Here is a 26013-nt window from a genome sequence, read left to right on the forward strand (position 1 = left end):
CCCTGATGGTGTGCATGGGCTGGCAGAGGCAGGCCTGGTTGGCTGATACCTAGGCCCCTGGATAGTGTACTCTGGTGCCAACAGTGATAGCAGTGGGTGGGGTAGGCTGCTCCTCAGGCCCCTGGGTGGTATGTACAGGTGCCAGTAGTGGCTAGTGGGTAGACCTGTCATCTGGCCCCAGGATGGTGCTTAGGTGGGCCAGTCCCCAGGCCCCCTGAAGGTATGTGCAGCTGCAAGGCAGCCCTGCTGCTGGAGGTTCCAGGGTTGCTGTCTGTATTTGTCAGGGTTCTCTAGAGGGACAGCACCAATAGGATATATCCATATCTATAGTTGCATTAGTTTATTAGGGAGAATTGGCTCATATGATGACACAGTGATATGGTTTGATTGTGTCCCCGCCCAAATCTCATCTTGAATTGTAGCTCCCATAATTCCCATGTGTTGTGGGGGGGACCCTGTAGGAGGTAACTGAATCATGGGAGTGGGTATTTCCTGTGCTGTTCTTGTGACAGTGAATAAGTCTCATGAGATCTGATGGTTTTATAAAAGGGGGTTCCCCTACACAAGCCCTCTCTTCCCTGCCACCATGTAAGATGTCCCTTTGCTCTTCCTTCATCTTTCACCATGATTGTGAGGCTTCCCCAGCCACATAGAACTGTGAGTCCATTAAAAGGTCTTTCCTTCATAAATTGCCCAGTCTCACGTATGTCTTTACTAGCAGCGTGAGAACAGACTAATACACACGGTGAAGTACCACGACAGGCTGTCTGGAAGCTGGGGAAAGAGAGAAGCTGGAGAAAGAGAGAAGCATGGCTCAGTCCAAGTCCAAAAGCCTCAAAACCAGGGAAGCCAACAGCATAGCCCTTAGTCTGTGGCTGCAGGCCCAAGAGCCACTGGAAAGCAACTAGTGCAAGTTCCACAGTCCAAAGGCCAAAGAACCTGGAGGCTGATATCTAAGGGCAGAAGGAGAGGAAGCAAGTGTCCAGCATGGCACAGGAAGAGAGAGTGAGCAGACTCAGCAAGCAAGCTGCTTCTTCCCCCTTTTCTACCTGCCTTGTTCTAGCAGCCAAGTGGATAGTGTCCACCCACACTGAGGGTGGGTCTTCCTCTCCCAGTCCACTGACTCAAATGTCAATCTCCTCTGGCAACACCCTCACAGACACACCCAGGAACAATGGTCCCTCAGGCCCCTGGGTGGCAGGCACAGGTGCCAGTAGTGGCTAGTGGAGTGGACTTCCCAGCCATCTAAGCATCCCTCAATCCGGTCAAGTTGACATCTAGTATTAACTATCACAAGTCAACCCCTTGTCAACTTGGCACCATATGGTTTGGATGTCTGTCCCCACCCAATCTCATTTTCAAATGTGGTCTCCTATGTTGGAGGTGGGCCTAGTGGGAGGTGTTCAAGTCATGAGGCAGATCCCTCATGAATGGCTTGGTGCTGTCCTCATGATGAGATCTGCCTGTTTAAAAGAATGTGGCACCTCTCCCCTCTCTCTCTCTCTCTCTTGCTCCTGCTCTCACCATGTGATACGCTGGCTCCCTTTTGTCTTCCGCCATGATTGTAAGCTTCCTGATGTCCTCACCAGGAGCCAAGCAGATATTGGTGCCGTGCCTGTACAGCTTACAGAACCATGGGCCAAAATACACCACCTTTCTTTATAAATTACCTAGTCTCAGGTATTTCCTTATAGCAATGCAAGAACGGACTAACACACTGTCAGTGGCAGAGACTCCAGGCAGGTGGCTCTCAGGCTCTAGGAAACACAAACTTTAGCTCCCTTTGTCCTTGGGGCAGCCTTCCTTGTGCACTGCACACCCTGTTCCCTGGGTGTAATATACTGCTTGAGCTAGAGTACTGGGGACCTGGCTACATGCTGGGTTCAGTTGGCATTGTGATACTGCAGCTGTCTGGGTTCATGTAGAGGGATGTCAGCAGGGCTTCCAGGATGTGGAGATGCAGAGGCTATTGGGCCCCAGGCAGGAGGTAGTCTGGCGGCTGCTGGGCTCTCAAAATGGTGCTGTGCTGCAGCTGCTTTGGTCTCAGTGGCTGTGTAAGGCTCCTGGCAAACTCTTTCTCTGAAACAGTCATCACATGGACTCCAGACAGCTCCCTACACTGGTCTCAGGGCCTGCAAAGGCCGAGGAACTCTCCTGTGGCTAGGATTGCAGAAGTTGAATGTGGACCACTGGGGATCTCTTACCTTTTCCCTCTAACAGAGAGTTCCTCGTGGAGGGGTATTGCCCTACAATTTTCTTTTCTTGTAATGTCTAGTTTTAGTATCAGAATAATACTTGCCGTATAGAAAACCATTAGGATTTTCCCCCCACCTGTTTGATTTTCTGGCTAAGTTTGTGTAGAAGCGGCATAATTTCTTCCTTTAATGTGGGATTGAATTCACCAGGGAAACTGTATTGCCTGGAAATTTCTTTGTGGTAAGGTTTTTAATTAAAAATTTAATTTATGAATGTTATTTTGTATATATTAATTTCTTTAATAGATGTAGTAGGGCTACTCAGGATATATTGCTAAAGGTAGTAAGTTGATCGTACCTTTCAAACAATGTGCCCAATTTATCAAAGTTGTCAAATATATTGACATAAAGTTATTCATAACGTTCCCTTGTTACATAATGTCTTTAGCATCTGTATTGATGTCCCCTCACTTATTCCTGAAATTGAATATTTGTGTCTTCTCTTCTTTTTGTTGTATCAGTCTGGATAGAGATCTATACATTTTTTGGTTTTCTAAAAGACCTAGCTTTTGATTTCATTGGGTTTTATGCTATCATTTTTCTGGTTTTTTGAAAATTTTCATTTGATTCTGCTTTTTAAAAAATTGTTTCCTTTCTTCTGCTAACTTTAGGCTTATGTTGCTATCTTCTTTCTAATTTCATGAGATGAACTTTGGGTCACTGATTTGAGATCTCTTGTCTTTTTCTATTATAATAATCAGTTAGTGCTCTGCACTTCGCTCTAAGCACTGTTTCCACTGCATCAAACTGATTTTTATATATTGTGTTTTCATTTTCAGTCAGCTCAAAATACATTCTAATGTCCCTTTTGATGTCTTCTTTGACCTATGGATTATTTTTATATATGTAAATATATTTTAATGTTTTGTATTTTGAGATGGAGTCTCGCTCTGTTGCCCAAGCTGGAGTGCAATAGCCTGATCTTGGCTCACTGTAGTCTCCACCTCCCGGATTCAAGCGTTTCTCCTGCTCAGCCTCTTGAGCAGCTGGGATTACAGGTGTTCGGCACCGTGCCTGGCTAATTTTTGTATTTTTGGTAGAGGTGGGGTTCCGCCATGTTGGCCAGGCTGGTCTTGAACTCCTAACCTCAGGTGATCTGCCCACATTGGCCTCCCAAAGTGCTTGGATGACAGGCATGAGCCACGGCGCCCAGCCAACCCGTGGATTATTTAAAGTATATTTTAATTTCCAGGTATGTAGAGATCTTCCAGATACCGTTCTCTTACTGATTTCTCAGATAAGTCTGTTGTGACCAAAGAACAAATTTTATGTTATTTGACTCGTTTTAATTTTTTTCTTTTTTGAGACAAAGTCTCACTCTGTTGCCCAGGCTGGAGTGCAGTGGCGCAATCACAGCTCACTGCCCAACCTCCCAGGCTCAAGCAATCCTTCCACCTCTGCCTCCCTGGTAATTGGGACTATAGGTGCACACCACCAGGCCCAGCTAATTTTTGTATTTTTTGTAGAGACGAAGTTTCACCATGTTGCCCAGGCTAGTCTTGGGCTTCTGGCCTCAAGTAATCCTCTCTTCTTGGCCTCCCAAAGTGCTGGGATTACTGGTGTTAACCACTGTGCCCAGCCAACTCCTTCTAAATTTATGGAGACCTGTTCTATGGCTCAGAATATGGTCTATCTTGGTAAATGATATGTGTGCAATACAATAGTAGAATTTGTATTCTACTATTGTGTGAGTAGAGTAGTCTACAAATATCAGTCAAGTCAGGTTGGTTGATAGTGTTATCAGATCTTCCATGTACTTATGGATTTTCTCTCTACTTCTATAGATGATCAATAGAGGAGTGCTGAAATCTCCAACTATAACTGTAGATATGTCTATTTCTGCTTGCAGAGCTATCAGTTTTTGCCTCATGTACTTTGAGGCTCTGGTTTTAGTTGCATGAATGTTAGGACTATTATGTCTTTTTGAAGAACTGATCCCTTTATCATTATAAATGATTTCTTCATCCTTTTCTTTATTTTGTTTTTTTCTTTTTTGAGACAGTTTTGCTCTGTTACCCAGGCTAGCGTGCAGTGGTGTGATCGTAGTTCACCGCAGCCTTGAACTCCTGGGCTCAAGTGGTCCTCCCACCTAAAACTTCCTGAGTAGCTGGGACCACAGGTGTGCACCACCATGCCCAGCTAATTTTTAAAACTTGTGTGTAGGTAAAAACAAGGTCTCGCTATGTTGCCCGGGCTGGTCTCCAACTCCTGGCCTCAAGCAATCCCCCTACATGAGCCTCCTAAAGTGGTGAGATTATAGGTGTGAGCCACTGTGCCCATCCTTTTTCATCGTTTTTTAAAAATAGCTAATTTGGCTTAAATAGAATGATTTTTTTTTTTTTTTTTTTTTTTGAGATGGAGTCTCGCTCTGTCGCCCAGGCTGGAGTGCAGTGGTGGGATCTCAGCTCACTGCAAGCTCCGCCTCCTGGGTTTACGCCATTCTCCTGCCTCAGCCTCCCGAGTAGCTGGGACTACAGGCGCCCGCCACCTCGCCCGGCTAGTTTTTTGTATTTTTAGTAGAGACGGGGTTTCACCATGTTAGCCAGGATGGTCTCGATCTCCTGACCTTGTGATCCGCCCGTCTCGGCCTCCCAAAGTGCTGGGATTACAGGCTTGAGCCACCGCGCCCGGCCAGAATGATTCTTAAACTATCGCTATCTGCCTTCAAGTAATATTTTCCCTCCTACATATGCTGTACTTCTATGTGTATTCTCCTAGCCTTTGCACTACTGTTGGCATACATCTTACTTCTGTATTGAATATAAGCCCATGATATGTCAGGGGTTTTTGTTGTGTTTCGTTTTTTTGCTTTAAACAATTAACTGTTGTTTAAGGTGATTTTTTAAAGTAACAAAAAATTGTTTATATTTACACACATATTTACTATTACCAGTGCTCTTCATTCATTTGTACGGATACAATCTATATCTGGCATCATTTTCCTTTTGTTGAAGGGCTTTTTAAAACTATTTTTTGTAGCCAGGCATGGTGGCTCACACCAGTAATCCCAGCAGTTTGGGAGGTCAAGGTGGGCGGATCACCTGAGGTCAGGAGTTTGAGACCATCTGGCCAACATGGTGAAACCCCGTGTCTACTAAAAATACAAAAATTAGCTGGGCGCCCATAATCCCCGCTAGTCAGGAGGTTGAGGCAGGAAGATTGCTTGAACCCAGGAGGCAGAGGTTGCAGTGAGCCGAGATCGCTCCACTGCACTCCAGCCCAGGCGACAGTGCAAGACTCCATCTCAAAAACAAAAAACAAAAACCCAACACTATTTTCTGTGATTCAATTCTACTGGGGATGTGTTCTTTTAGCTTTTTATGTCTGAAAAAAAGCCTTCATTTTGTAAAGATAGTTTTGCAGAGTATATAATTATATACTGACAGTTTTTTCTCAGTACTTTAAAGATGCTGTTGAAATCTGGTTTGCGTTGTGCCTGACAAGAAGTTGGCTGTCATTCTTCTGTATTTTTCTACAAATAAAATCTTCCTTGCCCTATTCCCAGCTGTTTTCAAATTTTTTAAAAAATCTGGCCAACATGGTAAAACCCCATCTCTACTAAAAATACAAAAATTAGCTGGGCGTGATAGCATGTGCCTGTAGTCCCAGCTACTCGGGAGGCTGAGGCAGGAGAATTGCTTGAATCCAGGAGGTGGAGGTTGCAGTGAGCCAAGATCGCACCATTGCACTCCAGCCTGGCGACAGAGCAAGACTGTCTCTCTCTCTCTCTCTCTCTCTCTCTCTCTCTCTCTCTCTCTCTCTGTCTCTCTCTCTCCTCTCTCTCTCCCCCCCATATATATATATATAGTTTTTAATCATTTTTGTATGATCAACCTTTATGTAGTTTTCTTAATTTTTCTTTTGTTAAAGTACATTGTGCCTTATGGCTCTGCAAGTTTGTAGTTTAAATTTGGAAAATTTGAGCCATTATTTCTTTAAATATTTTTTCTGTTCCCTCTTCTCACCATCAAGTGTTTTAATTCCATGTGTTTTAGGCCACGTTAGGTTGTCTCATAACCCATAACTCACTGATTTTCTGGGCTTTTTTTTCTTTAACTCTTTTCTTCCTGTGTTTCATTTCAAAGACTTTCTATCACTATATCTTAAAATTCACTAATATTTTGGTTCTGCGGTATCTGATATAACATTAATCCCTTTGAGTGTATTTTTCATCTCAGACATTGTAGTTTATGTCTGTAGAAGTTTGATCTGCGTCTTTTTTCTATTTTTCGTATCTCTCCTAAATGTACTCATGTTTTTCTCTACCTTCTTGGACAATAAAATATAGGTATAATAACTTTTAAAATAACTTTATCTACTAATCTATCGTCTGATCATTTCTAATACTGCCTCTATTTATTTTTTTAAGTTTTATTTTTTTAATTAATTAATTAATTAATTAATTTATTTATTGAGATAGAGTCTCACTCTGTCACCCAGGCTGGAGTGCAGTGACGTGATCTTGGCTCACTGCAACCTCTGCTTCCTGGGTTCAAGCAATTCTTGGCTTTCCAAGTAGCTGAGATTATAGGCACGTGCCACCATACCTGGCCAATTTTTTTAGTATTTTTAGTAGAGATGGGGTTTTACCATGTTGGCCAGGCTGGTCTTGAACTCCTGACCTCAGGTGATCCCCCAACAGCCTCCCAAAGTGCTGGGATTACAGGTGTGAGCCACTGCACCCAATCTTTTATAAGCATATAGACCGTTGCTTTCTGCTTCTTTGCATGCCTAGTAATTCTTCATTGAATGCCAGACATTGTCAATTGTACCTCATTTGGTTTTGAGTATTCTGGAGACACTTGTGTGTACACTTAAATTCTGAGCTTTGTTCTGGAACACAGTTAAGTTACTTAGAAGTGGTTTGACCCTTTGGAGGCTTGCTTTTAATCGTTGTAGGGCGGGACCAACGCAGCCTTTAGTCGAGGACTAATATGGCTCCACTATTGAAACAATACCTTCTGAGTAGTCTATCTGACGGCTTGTATATTACAAGAGTTTTCCACTCTGCCAATTATTCTCAGCACTGCTTGATCTTTAGAGATTGTTCTGCCCACTTCAATCTGCTCTGATTTCCCTCCCATTTCAAGTAGTTTTATCACACCTGTGTGCTAATCAGTGCCTCAGCTGAAGGCCCAAGTGGGGCTTTCTCAAGTGGGAAGATCTCTGGAGCTTTTTCTCTGTGCAGCTCTCTCCTCTTTGGCACTCTGCTGGGCAAATCTAATCCCTGTGGCCTCCCTGAGCTTCTAACTTCATCTTCTCAGCTCGTGGAGACCACCAGCCTTCTCCTGCATCCCCTTTCTCTGACTTGAAGTCCAGAAACTCTTTCCAGGAGTAATCTGAAGTAACTATAGAGCCCATCTCACTTGTTTCCCACCTGAGGGATCCGTGTCCTGCACTGTCTGTTGTTCAATGTCTGAAAACCATTGTCTCATATATTCCTTTCAAGTTTAAAATTGCTTAAAATGGGAGGCTAAATCCAATCCCTGTTACTCCAAGTTGATTGAAAGCGGAAATACTCAAAACATTAATAACATTCTAATTTTTAATGGATTTCCTTATCTGCCTGCAAACCCACATTACATCATGTCTCCAAAAGGGCAAAGACCTTGCTTATACTATTGTCTATGGTAATCACCAGCATTCGGCATAATACCTGGCACACAGTAAATGCTGAACAAATACCTTCTGAATTAATGTTGTAAAGTATTTGTGCCAGAGAGCTTTACAGTTTGCAGAGACCTGTAGACCAAAAACTAGAAGGTGAATATGAAACTAGTCTCCTTTTTTCTTTTACAACCCTCTTTACCTATGCTTCCATTTGTATTTTTAACTTTTTATTTTGAAACAATTATAGATTCATAGGAGGTTTCAAACATATATATATACAAGAACCCTTAGTTTCAGCATTCCTGAATGGTAACATCTTGCCTAACTTGAGTATACCATTGAAACCAAGAAATTGACATTGGTACAATCCAGAGAGCTTATTCAGACTTCACCATTTATACATGCACTCATCCGTATGTGTATAGTTCTATGCAATTTTATAAGAAGTGTAGCCTTGCATAACCATGACAATCAGATCTTCAGCTGAATCATTGCATAAGATGCACTTATGTTACCCCTTTATACACACATTTCCTCCCACCCATCCCTAACCCCTGGCAACCACAAATCTGTTCCATGTGTCTATAATTATGCTATTTCATGAATGCTACATAAGTGAAATCATGCAGTTTGTCCTTCTGAGATTGGTTTTTTTTTTTTTCACTCAGCATAATTTTTTTGAGGTTTATCCAAATTGTCGCATGTATTGATCTTTCCTTCCTTTTCATTGCTGAGTAGTCTTCCGTGATATGAGTCTATGCAGTGTGTTTAACCATTCATCCACTAAAGGACAAATGTGTAATTTCCAGTTTGGGGCTATTATGAATAAAGCTACTTTGAACATACATGTACTATGGGAAATAAGTCTTCATTTCTCTGGGATGATTACCCAAGGATGAAATTGCTGGGACATATGGTAAGTCAGTTTTAAGTTTTGACAGGAACTGCCAAACAATTTTCCAGAGTGGCTGAAACCTTTTGTATTTCCACCACCAATTTATGAGTGATCTAGTTTCTCCACATCCTCACTAGCATTTGGTGTTATCACTATTCTTCCTTTCTTTTTTTTTTCTTTCCTTTTTTTTTTTTTTGCCATTGTGATAAGTACGTAGTGCTATATCATTGTAGTGCTAGTTTGCATTTCTCTAATGGCTAATGAGTGTTGACCATCCTTTTGTGTGTTTATTTGCTATCTATATAGCCTCTTGGTGAAATTTCTATGCATGCCTTTTGCTCATTTTCTAATTGGATAGGTTTTTTTTTTAATGTTGAGTTTTTTTGAGATTTTTATATAGTCTAGATACAAGGCCTTTGCCAGATATGTGCTAAGCAAATATTTTTCGCAGTGTGTAATTTGTCTTTTCATCCATTTAACAGGGTCTTTGGCCAAATTAAAGGTTTTAATTTTGATGAGGTTCAATGATCAATTTTCCCTCTTACAGATTATACAATTGATGTTAAGCCTAAGAACTCTTTTCCTAATCTTATGTCCCCAAAATTTTCTGGGTTTTTTTTCTAGAAATTTTATAAACTTACATTTTAATTCTTTTAATTTTCAGCTCCTGTGTCCAGTTAGGCCTCATATCTCTTTAGTATTACCTAGATTACTTAGAGTACTTTTTACTTTTTTGAATTTCATTTACTTCCCATTGCAATATAAGCATTACCCAAGCATCCTTTTATATGGGAAAGGTATTTCATTTTTGAAAGATCAAAATTACCTCCTCTCTTGGGTGATTTTTCTTAATCTGCAGGACTTAGTCTCTTGGTCTGTTTGCAGCTTATTAAAAGACATGCTGACCCTGAAGGGTCAAATTGACAAGCTGGAGGACCGGGGCCTTGACCTTGATCAAGGGACAAACACTGAGGTAAGCTAGAGACTTGGCAAAGACTGAGAGGCTGGGGATTTCTGTCACTTCTTCCCCTACCACCCTTCTATTGTTAATAGGCAATAACAAGAAGTAAGACTCATAAGCAGGAGTGCTCTCTGCTGGTCACCTCTGAGCACCCTTTTCCTGAGTAACACCACTTTTCTCTGATGACACAAAAAGCCTAGACTTTTCTACTTTACCTAGAAACTCGGTTACCAAGAAACTCTATCTTGATGCCACCTTAAGATGAGTGCCTTAATGGAGAATTGATTTTCTTAGTCTTTGTATGTCAGCACCTAACAGCACAGAGAATACATCCAGGAAATAAAGATTTGTCAAGAACTGCATCCTTAGAGTGCAAGGAATCTACCTGTGTTTGTCTTGGATGCTCCATGAAGAATTCTTGTGTTGGTTTTCACAATCTCTGAAGTTTTCCTGATGTTGTGTCTCCTCACATTTCTTAAAGACTCTTCTCAAATAAAGGTTTAATTTTCCATTTTCTTTCTTTTTTTCTTGAGACAGAGTCTCACTCTATTGCCCAGGCTGGATTGCCATGGCACTATCTCAGCTCATTGCAATCTCTGTCTCCCAGATTCAAGCAATTCTCATGCCTCAGCCTCCTGAGTAGCTGGGATTATGGGCATGTGTCACCATGTCCAGCTAATTTTTGTAATTTTAGTAGAGATGGGGTTTCATCATGTTGGCCAGGCTGATCTTGAACTCCTGGTCTCAAGGAATCTGCCTGCCTCAGCCTCCCAAAGTGCTGGGATTACAGGCGTGAGCCACCGCACCCAGCCTAATGTTCCATTTTCTTATTAGTAATGGAATATTAGAGCTGAGAGGTAGAGATCAACCTGTGACACAAGTTAGATTTCAGAGTCCTGTCTGATAGTTTTTCCGCTGTGAAGAAAGGCCCCTGAAAAAGAAAAAAGTCTGTGTCTAACGCCCTCTTTTAACTGAAATTGCCAGCTTCAATTTTAACTCAAGCCCAAGAGTTTAAATTCAATAGATTTTGGAAGCAGTAAAGGAGAAAAGTCTCTTTTATTAAAGGAAGGTATTATTTATTTGGACCTCTTACATATTAAAAGTCACTTACAGATCAGTGCAGATCTATTTCCTGGGAGAAAAATTACTTTTAACTGATAGAGTCCAACATTTTGAGTCACAATCTTATTTTGCTTGAGTTGAAAGAGGTTTCTTTTTACTATCTTTGGGCTTTGGAAATTGCAAACTATAAAAAAGGGAAGAGGGCAAAGGCCAAGAAATATTCTGCTTTAGAGAATTTCCTCCAAAATCCAGCTGTATTACAAAAATGTAGATTTCAGTAGCAGGTGAGGGGAGGGAGGGAGGAGTATCAAAAGACTGAGGAGAAAGAGAAACACACACATAAATGAAAATGAGATTTTTTTTTAAAGGGAGGAGCTTGGAATAATATGCAAGAGGAAAGCATCGCACACATGTGTGGAAATTCTCTGTGCTGGGGATACACCATTTTGTATACACATTAAAAACAACAAAAAAGCAAGCATAAGCTTTAAAACTAGAAACAATCCAAATATCCGCCAGTTGCCATATGGATAAGCTGCAGTACGTGTACATGATGGATACTACTCAGCAATAAAAATGACCAAACTTCCGATTGACCCAACAACATGAATGAATCACATGCATTATGCTAAGTGAAAGAAGCCAGATTCAGAAGACTGCTTATGTACTTTGTGCTTCTGTTTATGTAACTCTGAAAAAGGCAAAATTGTAGGAACAGAAAATGGATTAGCAGTTAGTTACCCAGGTTTAGTGGAGGAAGGGGGACGGGGATTGACAAAGGGGTATAAGGAAATTTAGGGACTGATGGAAATAGTCTGTATCTTCTTATAGTGGTTATTACACAACAGAATGCATTTATCAAAATTCATAGAACTGTATACTTTAAAAAGTGAGTTTTACTGTATGTAAGTTATATCTCAATAAATATGTCTTTAAAAAAAATGGCACAAGTTCTGTCTCAAGAAGCCTACAGTCTGATGGAAAAGGCTACATAAAAACAAATGTGGTAATATATCTAAAGGTGCAGCTTTAAATATAATTGTTGGCTGAGTGTGGTGACTCACACCTGTAACCCCAGCACTTTGGGAGGCCAAGGGAGGAGGATCACTTGAGGCCTGGAGTTTGAGACCAACCACGGCAACATAGCCAGACCCCTATCTCTACAAAATATTTAAAAATTTAGCCAGTCATGGTGGTTCATGCCTGTAGTCCCAGCTACTCGGGAGGCTGAGGTGGGAGGATCACCTCCTGAACTCAGGAGGTCAAGACTGCAGTGAGCCGTGATCAGTGAGCCACTGCACTCCAGCCTGGGCAACAGAGTGAGACACTGCCTCAACAAACAAAGCAACCAACAAAAAACAAAAACAACAAAATAAATAAGTAAATTGTTACAGAAGCAAAGTTAGTAGCAATGGCTGTAGGCTTACTCTGGTGAAGGGAAAAGTGAAGATTGTTAGAAATAGGTACAGGAACAGCAGATAAAATGTGAGAAAATTAAAAGAGGAATAAGTTAATAAAATTAAAATCATATCACACATATTGGCTCACTTATTCTTCATAAAGAAATGGAATAACTAAGAAAGGCATGAAAAGGGAAGGAGGGAAAATTGGTAAACTTATTTTTTGAAAAAGCAAAACAGAAACAAAAGCATTTGAAAGAACTTCAAGCTACAGAAAGGGCTTTGAGGTGGCCTTTGGGTGTTATTTGGCCTAATACTGCCCAAGCCATGAAACTTTCTAAAATCTCCATGTGAATTTCTGGACTTTCGTTCAGAGACTGACCTTGTCCCAGTTATCTTTGATAAAAGCTGTATGAAGATGTTTACTCTGTAAATAAACTAGGATACCAAATAAAAGGTGATTGTCACAGCACAGCTCCTCTCTAAATAATTAAACCACCCAATTCAGGGATTGGTGATAATAAACGTGTTAAAAAAATAGGTATACTGTACATTCTCTAATTCACCTCTAAGCTGCTTGAGGATAAATATTCTTGTTACTTGTATCTAACTAGCATGATGCCTAGCTCAATGGCCATTTACATAGGCTGTGGTTATTATACATATATATAATGTATCTCATATATATATCTTTTTTTTTTGAGATAGTCTCATTCTGTTGCCCATGCTGGAAGACAGTGGTGCCATCTTGGCTCACTGCAACCTCTGCCTCCTGGGTTCAAGTGATTCTCATGCTTCAGTCTCCCCAGTAGCTGGGACTACAGGGACACACCACCACAGCTGGCTAATTTTTTTGTATTTTTTTGTAGAGTTGGGGTTTCACCATGTTGGCCAGGCTGGTCTCAAACTCCTGACCTGAAGCGATTCACCCACCTCGGCCTCCGAAGTGCTGGGATGACGGGCATGAGCCACTGTGACTGGTGGCATGCTTATTTTAACAATTAAAACATTATGAAATGATTTCATATAAAAATGAAAAATAACCCTCCTCCCTTAAAGGCAAACACAATGAACATTTTAGTATATTTATATTCTTCCAAATGTTTATACATATATTTACACATTGTTGTTTTGATGGGATCGTATTATATATATTGTTTTGCACCTGCTTTGGCACTTAGCATTTTTTCTTCAACAATTTTCTATACTAGTAGATGTCATTTTACTTTTTTTCACTCCTAATAATGCAGGGCTTGATGTTTGAATTTTTTTTCACTCCTAATAATGCAGGGCTTGATATTTGAATTTATTAATTTTATTTTGTTGGATATTTGGGACATTATAATCAATGTTTGCCATTACAAACTATGCCTCAGAAATCCATGCCTTTGTTGCTCTTGCAAGTACTTCTTTAAGCATCTATTTCTGAGGCTGGGCACAGTGGCTCACACCTGTAATCCTAGCACTTTGGGAGGCCAAGACGCATTGATTGCTTGAGCCCAGGTGTTCAAGACCAGCCTGGGCAACATGGTGAAACCCTGTCTTTACTTTTCAAAAGAAGACATACATGCGGCCAAGAAACATATGAAAAAAAGGCTCAATATCACTGATTATTAGAGAAACGCAAATCAAAACCACAATGAGATATCATCTCCCACACTGGTCAGAATGACTATTATTAAAAAGTCAAAAGAAAAATAGATGTTCGCTGGGTTGTGGAGAGAAGGGAACACTTATACACTGTTGGTGGGAGTGTATTTAGTTCAACCATTGTAGAAAGCAGTATGGCGATTCCTCAAAGAGCTCAAAGAAGAACTACCAGTTGACCCAGCAATCCCATTATTGTGTATATATCCAGAGGAATAAAAATCATTCTACCATAAAGACACATGAATGTGAATGTTCATTGAAGCACTATTCACAATAGCAAAGACAGAATCAACCTAAATGCCCATTAATGACAGATTGGATAAAGAAAATGTGATACATATATACCATGGAATACTGTGCATCCATAAAAAAGAATGAGATCATGTCTTTTGTGGGAACATGGACGGAGCTGGAGGCTGTCATCCTCAGCAAACTAACTCAGGAACAGAATATCAAATACCACATTTTCTCACTTATAAGTGGGAGCCAAATGATGAGAACTTATGAACACAAAGAAGGAAACAGACACTGGGGTCTACTTGAGGGTGGAGGGTAGGAGGAAAGAAAAGAGCAGAAAGGGTAACTATTGGTTACTGGGCTTAATTCCTGGGTGATGAAATAATCTGTACAGCAAACCCCCATGACATAAGTTTACCTATGTAACGAACCTTCACATGCACCCCTAAACCTAAAATAAAAGTTAGAAAAAGAGAGAAAGAGGCCGGGCGTGGTGGCTCACACCTGTAATCTCAGCACTTTGGGAGGCCGAGGCGGGTGGATCACGAAGTCAGGAGATTGAGACCATCCTGGCTAACGTGGTGAAACACCATCTCTACTAAAAAATACAAAAAAATAGCCGGGCTTGGTGACAGGCACCCGTAGTCCCAGCTACTCCGGAGCCTGAGGCAGGAGAATGGTGTGACCCCGGGAGGCAGAGCTCGCAGTGAGCCAAGATCGCACCACTGCACTCCAGCCTGGATGACGGAGCCAGACTCTGTCTCAAAAAAAAAAAAAGAGAGAAAGAAACCTCATCTTACAAAAAATAAAAAACTAGCTGGGCATGGTGGCACATGCCTATAGTCTCAGCTACTCAGGAGACTGAAGTGGGAAGATCACCTGAGCCTGGGGAGGTGGAGGCTGCAGTGAGCCATGATCACACCACTGCACTCCAGCCTGGATGACAGAGCGAGACCTTGTCTCAAAAAAGAAGAAATTAATTTCTATTGAGTGTCATCTTTAGAACTCATTTTTCCTGAATCCTAGTATACTCTTTTTCCTGCTATACCTCTGCTTTTCAGGGTATCCTGAACATCTCTTAGTGGATGATTAATTTAAAACCTTTAAAAGCATTCTTTACTTGTGACATGTGCAATTGGCATTCATGTCTTAGAAGGTGATGGTTTGCTTTGAGTTCGTGTCTTGTGCTTACTGACAGAAACCAGCCAAAACCATCTGTTATCTCTACCTGGCAACCTACAGGAGACATGGAAAGAGAAGAAGAACCAGATCTTTTTGTGGACAGCTCTTTTGCAAAGCCATCGGGCCTGAATATTCAATCTGACATGATGAGGACCTAGATTCACAAATTCTAAAGTTTTAAATATTTAAAAGAAATATTTTCTCAGAAACATAACTATGTTTCTTCAACTTGTGTCCTGGTGGAAGTTTTTGAAGGAGCAAGGAAAGAGTAATGAAGAGAGAGAAGCATGATTTATTATTAAGTGCTGTTGTGTAAATGCATACTTCTGAACTATTGAAAATAATCTTGTTAATCTTATGGTTATACCACTTACAGTCTGCAATTTATGATTACACCATGAATTTGCTCTAAGAGGAAGAAGTTTACAGAGTAAAAGTAAACTTCAATGAACCACTTTATAAGGTTTGTCAAAATAAGTGAGATTTTGTTTTACAAATCAGAAAAATACAAGTTTCACTTTACCCAGAATTGTGGATTGTCTTTTTAGGTGAATGCTTGTAATGAAGTTTATGAATTAAAGAAGAAAGTCATGGAAAGTCTGGAGGTAAGATTTCAGTTGCACAATTCAAACAATGATAAAATCAGATAATTTATATCTAAATACAGGGGTCATTATTTGCCTAGAATGTGATAGTGCACCACATACTAGTCTCTTTCTTTTTAAATTTATTTTATTTTATTTATTATTATTATTATTATTTTACTTTAAGTTCTGGGATACATATGCAGAACATGCAGATTTGTTACACAGGTATACATGTGCCATGGTGGTTTGCTGCATCATCAACCCGTCATCTACATTAGGTATTTCTCCTAATGCTATCCCTCCCCTTGCCCTGCACCCCTCGACAGGCCCCAGTGTATGGTATTCCCCTCCCTGTGCCCATGTATTCTCATTGTTCAACTCCCACTTATGAGTGAGAGCATGTGGTGTTTGGTTTTCTGTTCCTGTGTTAGTTTGCTGAGAATGATGGTTTCCAGTCTCAAGGCCTTCTTCCTCCCCTTTGGCCTTCTGTTTGAGCCAACAGAACATTCACAATTCCAGTATACTCCCAAGCTTTCACACCCCTGTGCTACTCCTACTTCTCATCCTGCCGTCTGGTGCTTGCCCTTTGTGTCTACATATTACCCGTTCTTCAAGGCTCAACTCACAGGTCATCTGTTCATCAAGACCTCTCCTAATTTCCATTACCTCAAAAAATAACTCCATCTTTGAACTCCTCCCACAAGATCTTACACATTGAGGTAAATGTGATTGGGCAAATGAGATAATGCAAGAATGAATGTATCAACCTGTCAGCTGCTCTGAGACCGACTCATCCCACCTACCTCGAGTAGATGTCCCCATCACCAAACCTCAGACACTCTCTGTTCCCACACCCTATTTGTTTTCTCTTTAGCATGTATCCTAACATGTAATATAGAATGTATGTATGTGTTTAGCTGCTTATCACTTGCCCCCAGCCCCGGTAATAGATTGCATTCTTTGTCTATTTTGTTAACACTGTATCCGAGAACCTGTTAGCAGTAGTCACCCAATAAATATGCTTTGCATAGATGAATGAATTGAGTAGAGGAATTCAGTACAAGGACGTCTTCCTACATTGATAATCTAGTGGTTAAAGATTAGCAGGTGGGTTTCATTTAGTTTTCTACCATGGTGCTACTTTACACTGTGAATGTGTAAGTCTCCTTCTATTCAAGATGCACCTGCCAATGATCTGTTCATGGGACCTACGTGTGATTTCTAATGTGGGCCCCCAAGGTGATCCAGAGGAAAGCACTCTGCATTATCTATAGTAAGACTTGGAGACATTTAGAATTTTCTTTAAGGTACTTGATTGGTCTTTTTTTCCAGGACCTTTGCAAGAACGTGGAACTGCTGAGTGCAAAGCTGAGGATGTATCAAATGGAGGGAGAGAACACCGACTCTCACAGTTCTGAAGAAACAGATATGGAAGAGATGGAGACCCTGCTTCCTCAGGCCCCAGCATCCTTTTTAGTGCAGAACTCTCCTCCTCCCAATACAGTGTGGTAAGTCAGAGCAAGGGGCCATTCAGGGCTGGATGACGGCCTCAAAATGTATGGATTATGCTAGGATTGATTTTGTTCAAGTGTTGACAAAATGTTTTGTTTTATTTTCTTTTTGTAAATTATCTATGTTATTTAAAAGTCATAGGATTTTTCTTATTTAGATAAAGATCTATTGGATTTGATATATAGATTGCTTTCTTATTGCTTTAGATAAATCTAAAGATTTAGCTTTAGATAAATATATCTAAATATAGATAGATAGATCTTCATAATCAAAGCTATATGACCAAAGACCTCTTGTGGGTGGCTATTAATGTTAATTACGTTTTTAGTTAGTCTTGTTCCTTTTTGCCTGAAAACTCTTTCAAACAACATTAAGTCAATACTTTAATTTTAAATTTTCTTCCATCATGGCTGCAAATACAGAGAAGCTTCTCTATATATCTCTATAGAGATATAGAGACTTATCTATGTATAGAGAGATATAGATTTATTTCTATCTACATATCTATAGATAGATCTATAAAATCTATCTATATCTATCTAAAATCTTAAAAGATGGTATCTATACCTGATGAGGCAACCGCCTCCACCAAAAGAACATAACTGATAAGAAATTTGAAAAGTTTTGTTTGCTGGGCAGGATGTCTTACCCTTGGACAGTATTGGAAACACACTACCAGCAAATTCTGGCTCTTTGGATCCTGTTCAGGAGATGCCACACCATCATTTATACACTGAGAAGTAATTTCCTCTAAGGAAACATTTTTGATTCTTTATCTCCAACCACCAACCCAGGTAGAATCTCAGCTCTGTCTTCTATCAAGTCCTTTGCCCATTTTAAAGAATTGGGTTATTCTTTTTTTTGCTGTTGAGTTGTAAAAGTTTATGTGCACACCTTGCACATAATCCTGTCAGAGAGCCCATGGCATGTTATTGAAATTAAATTGTTTCACATCTGTCTTCTCCTAATACTCCAAGGGATACACAAAAGCACGAATCTTGTCTTCGTAGTTTGGGGACTTGATGTATACAAGATGCTCATAATGCTCAGAGAGATGCATGCAGGCCACCTCATGTTGACCATCATAGGAGAGAGCCTGTGCTGCCTCTTTGAATTTGCAGGATATGCTGTGCTCAGGTTAAACCATGTAGGACATTGAGGGACCCAGTTTGACATGCATATTGCTCACCTGCAAGATAAATTTCCAGCTTATCTAACAGTTTCACCTCCTGTTGGAAATCTTCAGGCCTTTTATAAGGAATCTAAGAGGTTTGCTACTGAGGAGGAATTTAAGAAATGAGCATATCAGTGTGACATTCTGTTCCAGAGTAAAAACCCAGATATTATAAAAACTTGAAAGTTTATCTGTGATATCTCCTGCCAATAGTTTAGTAAAATCTATGATGCTCTGGACATCTCTTTAATAGATAAAGAGTAATCCTTCTATCAAGATAGGATGAATGATGTAAAGGAATTTGATGATAGATGATTTGTCCAAGTGGATGATGGCAGAAAGTTTGTGTTGGTCCCAGGATGTACCATTAACCATGGTAAAATCAGATGGAGGCTGGGTGTGGTGGCTCATGCCTATAATCCAAGCACTTTGGCAGACTGAGGCAGGTGGATCACTTGAGCCCCAGGAGTTTGAGACCAGCCTGGGCAGCATGGTGAAAACTTGTATCTACAAAAAAAAAAAAATCAGTGACGTGTGCCTGTACTTTTACCTACTGGGGCAGCTGAGGTGGGACTATCACCTGAGCCCAGGAAAGTCAAGGCTGTGGTGAGCCTCAAGATCGTGCCACTGCACTCCAGCTTGGGCAACAGAGTGAGACCTGGTCTCAAAAAAAAAAAAAAAAAACAAATTCAGATGGCGGTTATAACTATGATGCATCTGATCTGGCTGCTCTTAAGAAAAACTGTTTGAGGAAAAAGCAGATATGGCAGATATGGTTATCTCTGGGTGAACAGTGGACAATCTCTGCACTTCCAAAAAATATTTGCTGCTGCTCAAAAGATTGGTTGGTATGACCCTAAAGTAACTCAAGTCTCCTATGCTGGATCTGATGTGTTGCTAGGGGAAGACTAGAAGTTTGATATAGTTCAGATGAAAGAGTTCATCTCATAGACCTGGAATAAGAACTAAAGTGATCCATGAACAAATTGAAAGAAAAAGTAAGAGACAAGGTCTTAACTGCAGAGGGATTGAAGGCTGCTTAGACATCTGTTGCTTATGGCTATATCAAGTAAACTGAACTTTCCCATAACCAGTTGAGTGACAATATCTTCTCATTTGACAAAATGCTAGATGATAGAGGAAATACAGCTGCTTACTTTTTGCATGTTCACTAGAATCTGGCCACTATCGATGAACAGATGCTCTAAAAAGCTGCTTGACAGACCAAGATTATTTTGCACCATGAGAAGGAATGGAAACTAGGCCGGTGCATTTTATGGCTCCCTGAGATACTACAAAAAATTTTAGATGACTTACTTCTGCACACTCTTGTGGTTCTATATATGAGCAGTCAACTACTTTCACAGAGTTCTATGATAGCTGTTATTGTGTGGAGAAAGATTGACAAGACTGGAGAGGTATTTAAGGTGAACATGTGGTGTATGCTGCTGTGTGAAGCAGTAGATGCTGTCATGGCCAAGGGGTTCAATATCCCAGGACTAAAACCTGTCCAAAGGCTATAATCCTGCTTAGGTTGGAACAGTGTATGTTTTTATCACAGTGGTCACTAGCATCGTTTGCTTTTTTTTATATAACCATGATATGAACACAAGAACGTTTGCCAACTGTGAAAAAAAAATAACTCTTACAACTCAACAACAAAAAGATAAACAACCCAGTTTGAAAAACAGGCAAATGACTTGGATACACATTTCTTCAAAGAAGACACACAAATGGTCAACAAGCACATGAAAAGATGTTCAGCATCACTGGTCATTAAAAAAACGTAAATCAAAACCACAATGAACCACAGTGGGATACCACTTAACATCCAGTAAGATGACTACAGTAAAAAAGACAGACAATAACTAGCATTGGAGAAGATGTGGAGAAATTGGAACCCTCGTATATCACTGGTGTGATTGTGAAATGGTGCAACCACTTTTGAAAACAATTTGGCAGTTTCTAAAACAGTTAAATACAGAATTACCATATGATTCCACAATTCTACTCTTGGGTGTATACTCAAAAGAATTGAAGATGTATGTCCACACAAAAACCTGTACACAAATGTTCATGGCAGCATTATTCATAATAGCCAAAAAGTAGAAACAATCCAAATGTCCGTTAATTGATGAATGGAAAAACAAAATATGGTGTAGCCACACAACGAAGTATTATTCAGCTGCAAAAAAGAATGATGTACTGATACATACCACAACATGATCTTAGAAAACATTATGCTCAGTGAAAGACAGCCAGACACAGAGGGATATCCAAATGATTCCATTTATATGCATGTTCAAAGTAGGAAAATCCATATAGATTCAAAGTAGATTCATGGTTGCCAGGCACAGAGTGTTGGGGAATAGGGAGGTGGTGACTGCTCCAGGGAATGGGGTTTCTTTTTGAGGTGACAAAAATTTCCTGGCATTAGATAGTGGTGATGGCTACACAGCCTTGTGAATAAACCAAAAGCCTCTGGATTGTACAATGTATAGGGTGAATTTTATAGTATGTGACTAATAACTCAAAACCAACCAACCAGACAAATAAGTAAATAGGTGAATGCCTTTCACTTACTGCTTTATTGTGTTATATGGGAGGATTATAATCAGGTTGAATTGCTCATCTTTTTCTCACATGATTACATTCTAGTTAAGATTGCCCGAAATTTTGCCCAATCTCTTGTTAGAGAACTGGAAACATGTTGGTTTAACTACAGCATATTTCTACACTAACATTTTGAGGAATTTTGCCTTATGGATTAATTCAATCATTATGAATCGATTTTTGCTGGTTTTAGCTTCACAAGGTGGCCTTATATTGATAATGTCCCCAGTCCTTCAGTTTCCTTTATGGTCATCCCCTATGTACTGACCATAAATAATGTGGAAATATTGGAAAAGATCAAAGGTTTTACACATAGCAAGGTTTGAAAATTAAATAAATAGTATTCAAAAGTTAAAGGAATATTTTTTTCTTTACCAAAGATGTCCAAAATAAATAAAATTATTAGTGACACATTTTTTTGGTTCTGTACAGGTGATATGAAAAACCTTATTTTAATTTAGTTACCTATGATTTTTTTCCAAAGAAAAATGTCTGGACCTTTTAAAATGAATATCATGCTTAGTAATACAAAATTTAAATTTTTAAAAATTATATTGATTTGTAAATAAAAATCAAATGATTCATTACTGCCCAGAAATAAATACAAATTTAACTATACCAAGAGTATTTACTGTAGGACAGAAAAAACTAGATGAGTAGACTCTAAACATAAGGAAAAAATTAAACTAAAAACTAAGACAAAATAAAATGAATGAAAGAATAAATGGAAGAAAGGAAAAAAGATTAAAAAATGTATCTGGTTATATCTGGGTGATGAGATTATAGTTTCTTCATTTCTCTGTTTTCCAAATTATGTTTGCTTTAGAAAATTTGTTTTACTTTCCAAAAACTTAATGTCAAAATGTATTTCTTTGAAAATGCCATAGTTTAGTATTTCCAAAGATGACTGTTTTTTTAATTTAGGAAGAACAGTGTTTATTTACTAGGTATGTCTTTGTAGTGAGTTGTTTTTCTTTTCATAAGAAAGAACAAATTGCCTTTGGTGCTCCTTGAAGGCAGGACACATCTGCTTCCTGTTACCAGCTCTCTAAGCCCTTCCTAACAGAGTATCTTAAGAATATTGGCTCTTTAATAAATGTGTGAAGCGAAAGCAATTATGTGTGTAACTGCCAAGTGATAGCCAGTGGGTATAATAGCAAGAAACTTGGCTCTGGTTTATAAAACCACTGAGTTAGGTCACAAAATCGATCCATAGCTAGCTTTATGCTGTAGATTTTCTCTTCTGATGTATTATAGATGGTAATTATCTCAGGTCATTGAATTATCTATGCCATTTCTTCTTTGTGTTCTTCTAGATTTTCTACCCTAATATATTACATTTATAACTACAAAATAATAATGGAAGGACTTAGAATCATATAAATAAAATATGTCATAGGTGTAACCCAGAAGGAGGGGTCCTCAAAGATTTTAAAAAGCTTCTATTACTTTACAAATAAAAGTCTGGTGCCAGGACAAAAAGAGCTCTGAATTCCCTTTATCACATTATACTTTGTGTCCTGTGGATAATCTAACTGCCTGTGCCTTTATCTGCTCAAAAAGAGACATCATATACCTCATGAGCGAGGTAAAGATTGCAATAACCTGCTAGGATGTGAGAAGGACATTTCAAATGAAAGAACCCCACGATATCCAGGGGTTTTATTGTTTCATGGCTATAGGATCTTGAAATTCCAATGCCAGACCTAGCATGGACATAAATAAGTGCTCCTCCATTCCAAGTTGCTGCTTTTACAAATGTAAACCGAAGTCATGGGAAAATTACTTAGTTGAAGTTTTAGAGCTACCTGGGTGGAGATGCCAGGAGCCTATCAATGTGATTATTTTCAGAATTTGGTTAACACAGATGTTTTCTCTCTTTGTAGGAAATGTGCACTGAGGATTTTCATCATGTTTTATGTCCTCACCGTCACTGGACTTTTATGTTACATACTATTTTTTGGTGCTACATTTCTCTTTGAAAGGGTGCTTCTGAGAATGCTTGGGTGCCGCACCACATGGGACCTACGGGAGATGATAGAGCCTTTCTTGAATTCGGAAGTGGAAGCCTTGCTACCCTCCTAAAGATACAGAAGATACTGTCACCCTACTGGCTTTCTCCCCAGTAAAGATTGTGGCTGTTCCTGTATTGTGGTGGCTAACTTATTTTTCAGAAAATACTGTACAAGGTTTTTGTAAAGAACATTGTAATTACACAGAAGTTGATTGATCCTGGAAAAAAAATGAAAACAGCTTATCTTTACTCTTATGAGTCACAATGCCTTCTTGAATCATTCCACAGTTTGTTGAAAACATTTTCTTCAAACTACTAGCCTTCCTTCTCCCCCAACATGGGGTACATTGAGATGCCAAAGTATCTCCCGTGGTTATCTTCTCCATTTTGACCTCTGATGTCTCAAAAAAGAAAGCATAAAATTCTTTCCCCTCCACTGTAGCCGATTTTACTTCAATTGATTTGGAGCCCTACTTTGGAGATAGTTGGCATTTCTTGGATTTTCTCCTTAACATTTATTTCTACTTTTGATAATAGCACCCGAAGTTTGCTTTGAAAGAACTATCCCCAGCGGGCCTAATTATAGGTGGTCTTTCAGTCAGTGTCCCCTATCTTCTTATTAATAAGAACTGGAAATATGTTGCATCAGACACTCTCTATAAGTGAGAATTTTAAGAAGAATCACACAAAAGAAGGAAATGATTGGAACTTCGATTTTGTAAACCACTCCATATCTTTTTCTACTTAAATTAGCCAGACTGGTTCTGCTGCTTACAATCAAAGAAAGTCTAACTGATACAGTAGAGAATTTTGAATGTCAGACTAGAGTGTTTTATCCCTAACTTTGTAGGTAATGGGAAAATGCTTATTTTTACTATAAAAAATAGTTATAATTAAAATGTGCAAAAGTAATATTAAATAGAACCATAAAGAATAAATTAGAGTAGGAGGGCAGATGGAGTGCAAGAGTGGTTAAAAAGCCATTCAGTGGTACAGGTGGGCCAAAGAGGTGGAGATGGAAATGCAAAGACCGTGAATGAAGCAGACATTATGAGGTTGAATTTTATGGTATTTGGTTGTGTAATGGATGAGGAGAGGAGTTGGAAGGCTGGTGGCCAAGAGATATGGAATACGGTCCCAGTTCTCCTCATATTTGACTGGATCTTGAGGATGAATAATATTTTCATGGCAGAGATGACAAAAAGGCATTTCAGAGAAAAGAAAAACCATGAGTAAAATTTAGAAGCTGGGAATATAAGACAGAGTTAGGAAAGCTGGTACAGCATAGAGCTCACCATACCAGTTTGTACAGTCTTTAGAAACAAACACTATGCCTCATTCATGTTTCTGGTCTCTGGAATAGTGATTCACAAATGCTGGCCCATTGATTGGATGCACCAGAATCTCTTGGGGAGCTTTCTACATTAGAGACTTCCCCCATTCCCAGATATTTGGATTCAGTAGAGCTAACGCAGGATCCAGGAACTTTATTTATTTATTTGAGACAGAGTTTCACTCTTGTCACCCAGGCTGGAGTGCAGTGGTGTGATCTCAGCTCATTGCAACCTCCGCCTCCCAGGTTCAAGTGATTTTCCTGCCTCAGCCTCCAGAGTAGCTGGGATTACAGGCGCACACCACCATGCCCAGCTAATTTTGTATTTTTAGGAGAAACAGGGTTTCACCATGTTGGCCAGACTGGTCTCGAACTCCTGACCTCAGGTGATCTGCCCTCCTCGGCCTCCCAAAGTGCTGGGATTACAGGCGTGAGCCACCACGCCCAGCCCAGGAACTTTATTTTTAAAAATAAAAATTCAAATTGGGTAACCAATGCCTTGATATACTGTAGGAAAATGCAGGGCACATAGTTTGTATGGACTTGATAAATACCCGTTGAAGTAAATTAAACTATGTGGTTCTTATCTTTGCAGCCTCCCTATCACCTCGCCTCAGTGCTATATTCAGTATTTATCTGTTCAATAATTTCAATCACAGCCATTTTTCCAATGCCCCCATCTTCCCACACCCTTGAAATAATTTTCAACCCCTTTACTATCTTATTTTGATGTTCCAGCAATCACTGGGCCATGCCAATTTCTTCTACAGATATTTTTCTTAGATCAGCCCTGTTATTTGCATTTATATTGTTACCATTTTTAATAGGTCTTGCCATAGAGATGGATCACTGTTGGCTTAATCCAGCCTGTTGTTTCTACTTCCATGGATTGCCATTATGTACACAGCTGCTGAAAAGAATGGACTCCAATCCTCACTTTTATCTTGATACTCTGTAGCCAGAAAACTAGGCATATTGGTTGCCAGAAATATGTAATTTGTTTTCAAGTGGTTCTCAAACTGTGGTATTTAACAGAATTCTAAAAAGAGGCATTTAATTATACATTTGTCTCAGCATCACCTCCAGAAGTTCTGATTCTTTAAATCTGGAATGAATCTCTGATATCCTGTATTTTAATAGATTCCCCTAACGATTCTTATGACTCAAAAGTTTAAGAACACCATGCTCTATGGGCAAAAGATACCTGGGATTACAGATTAGCTGAGATCCCATACAAGGTTAATCAAGGTTCTTTGGGAGCAGGGTAAAAGGGTGAGCATGAAAGAAGTTCCAGGACACACAGAAAGGCAAAAAGCCAAAAGCTCTGGGAGCAATGACTAATATATTCGAAAGGTCTCGTGATAGGGACTTTGCTGACAGATCTTAAAAAGTCACAGTTATCTTGTTTACAGTTACAAGGACTATTCAGACAAATTTATAAATAGAACTTGGTGTATGGTTTTTATAATCATCAGGTAAGTTCCCATAACTGGAAACAGTACTGGCTGATTTACCTATAAATCCCAAA

General features: G+C 39.5%; 1 protein-coding gene and 2 pseudogenes across 5 annotated transcripts in view; all 3 read left to right on the forward strand.

The window, feature by feature from the left end:
* The window catches only part of SMCO2 (single-pass membrane protein with coiled-coil domains 2), an 87575-nt gene extending 64288 nt beyond the window's left edge, over positions 1-23287 (forward strand). For all 5 annotated transcript variants that reach the window (XM_077953767.1, XM_077953766.1, XM_077953768.1 and 2 more), the window contains 4 exons: positions 9646-9733; positions 15801-15857; positions 17172-17347; positions 23025-23287. In XM_077953767.1, coding sequence (XP_077809893.1) covers positions 9646-9733; positions 15801-15857; positions 17172-17347; positions 23025-23223 — 520 coding nt within the window. In that variant the 3' untranslated portion in view covers positions 23224-23287. The remainder of the gene's footprint in view (positions 1-9645; positions 9734-15800; positions 15858-17171; positions 17348-23024) is intronic.
* Positions 18337-19097, forward strand: LOC144329423 (arginine--tRNA ligase, cytoplasmic pseudogene; annotated as a pseudogene).
* LOC107000804 (arginine--tRNA ligase, cytoplasmic pseudogene) lies at positions 19110-20185 on the forward strand (annotated as a pseudogene).
* Positions 23288-26013: the final 2726 nt, after the last annotated feature.

The sequence above is a fragment of the Macaca mulatta genome, chromosome 11 (assembly GCF_049350105.2).
Source record: "Macaca mulatta isolate MMU2019108-1 chromosome 11, T2T-MMU8v2.0, whole genome shotgun sequence".
Classification (NCBI taxonomy): Eukaryota; Metazoa; Chordata; class Mammalia; order Primates; family Cercopithecidae; genus Macaca; species Macaca mulatta.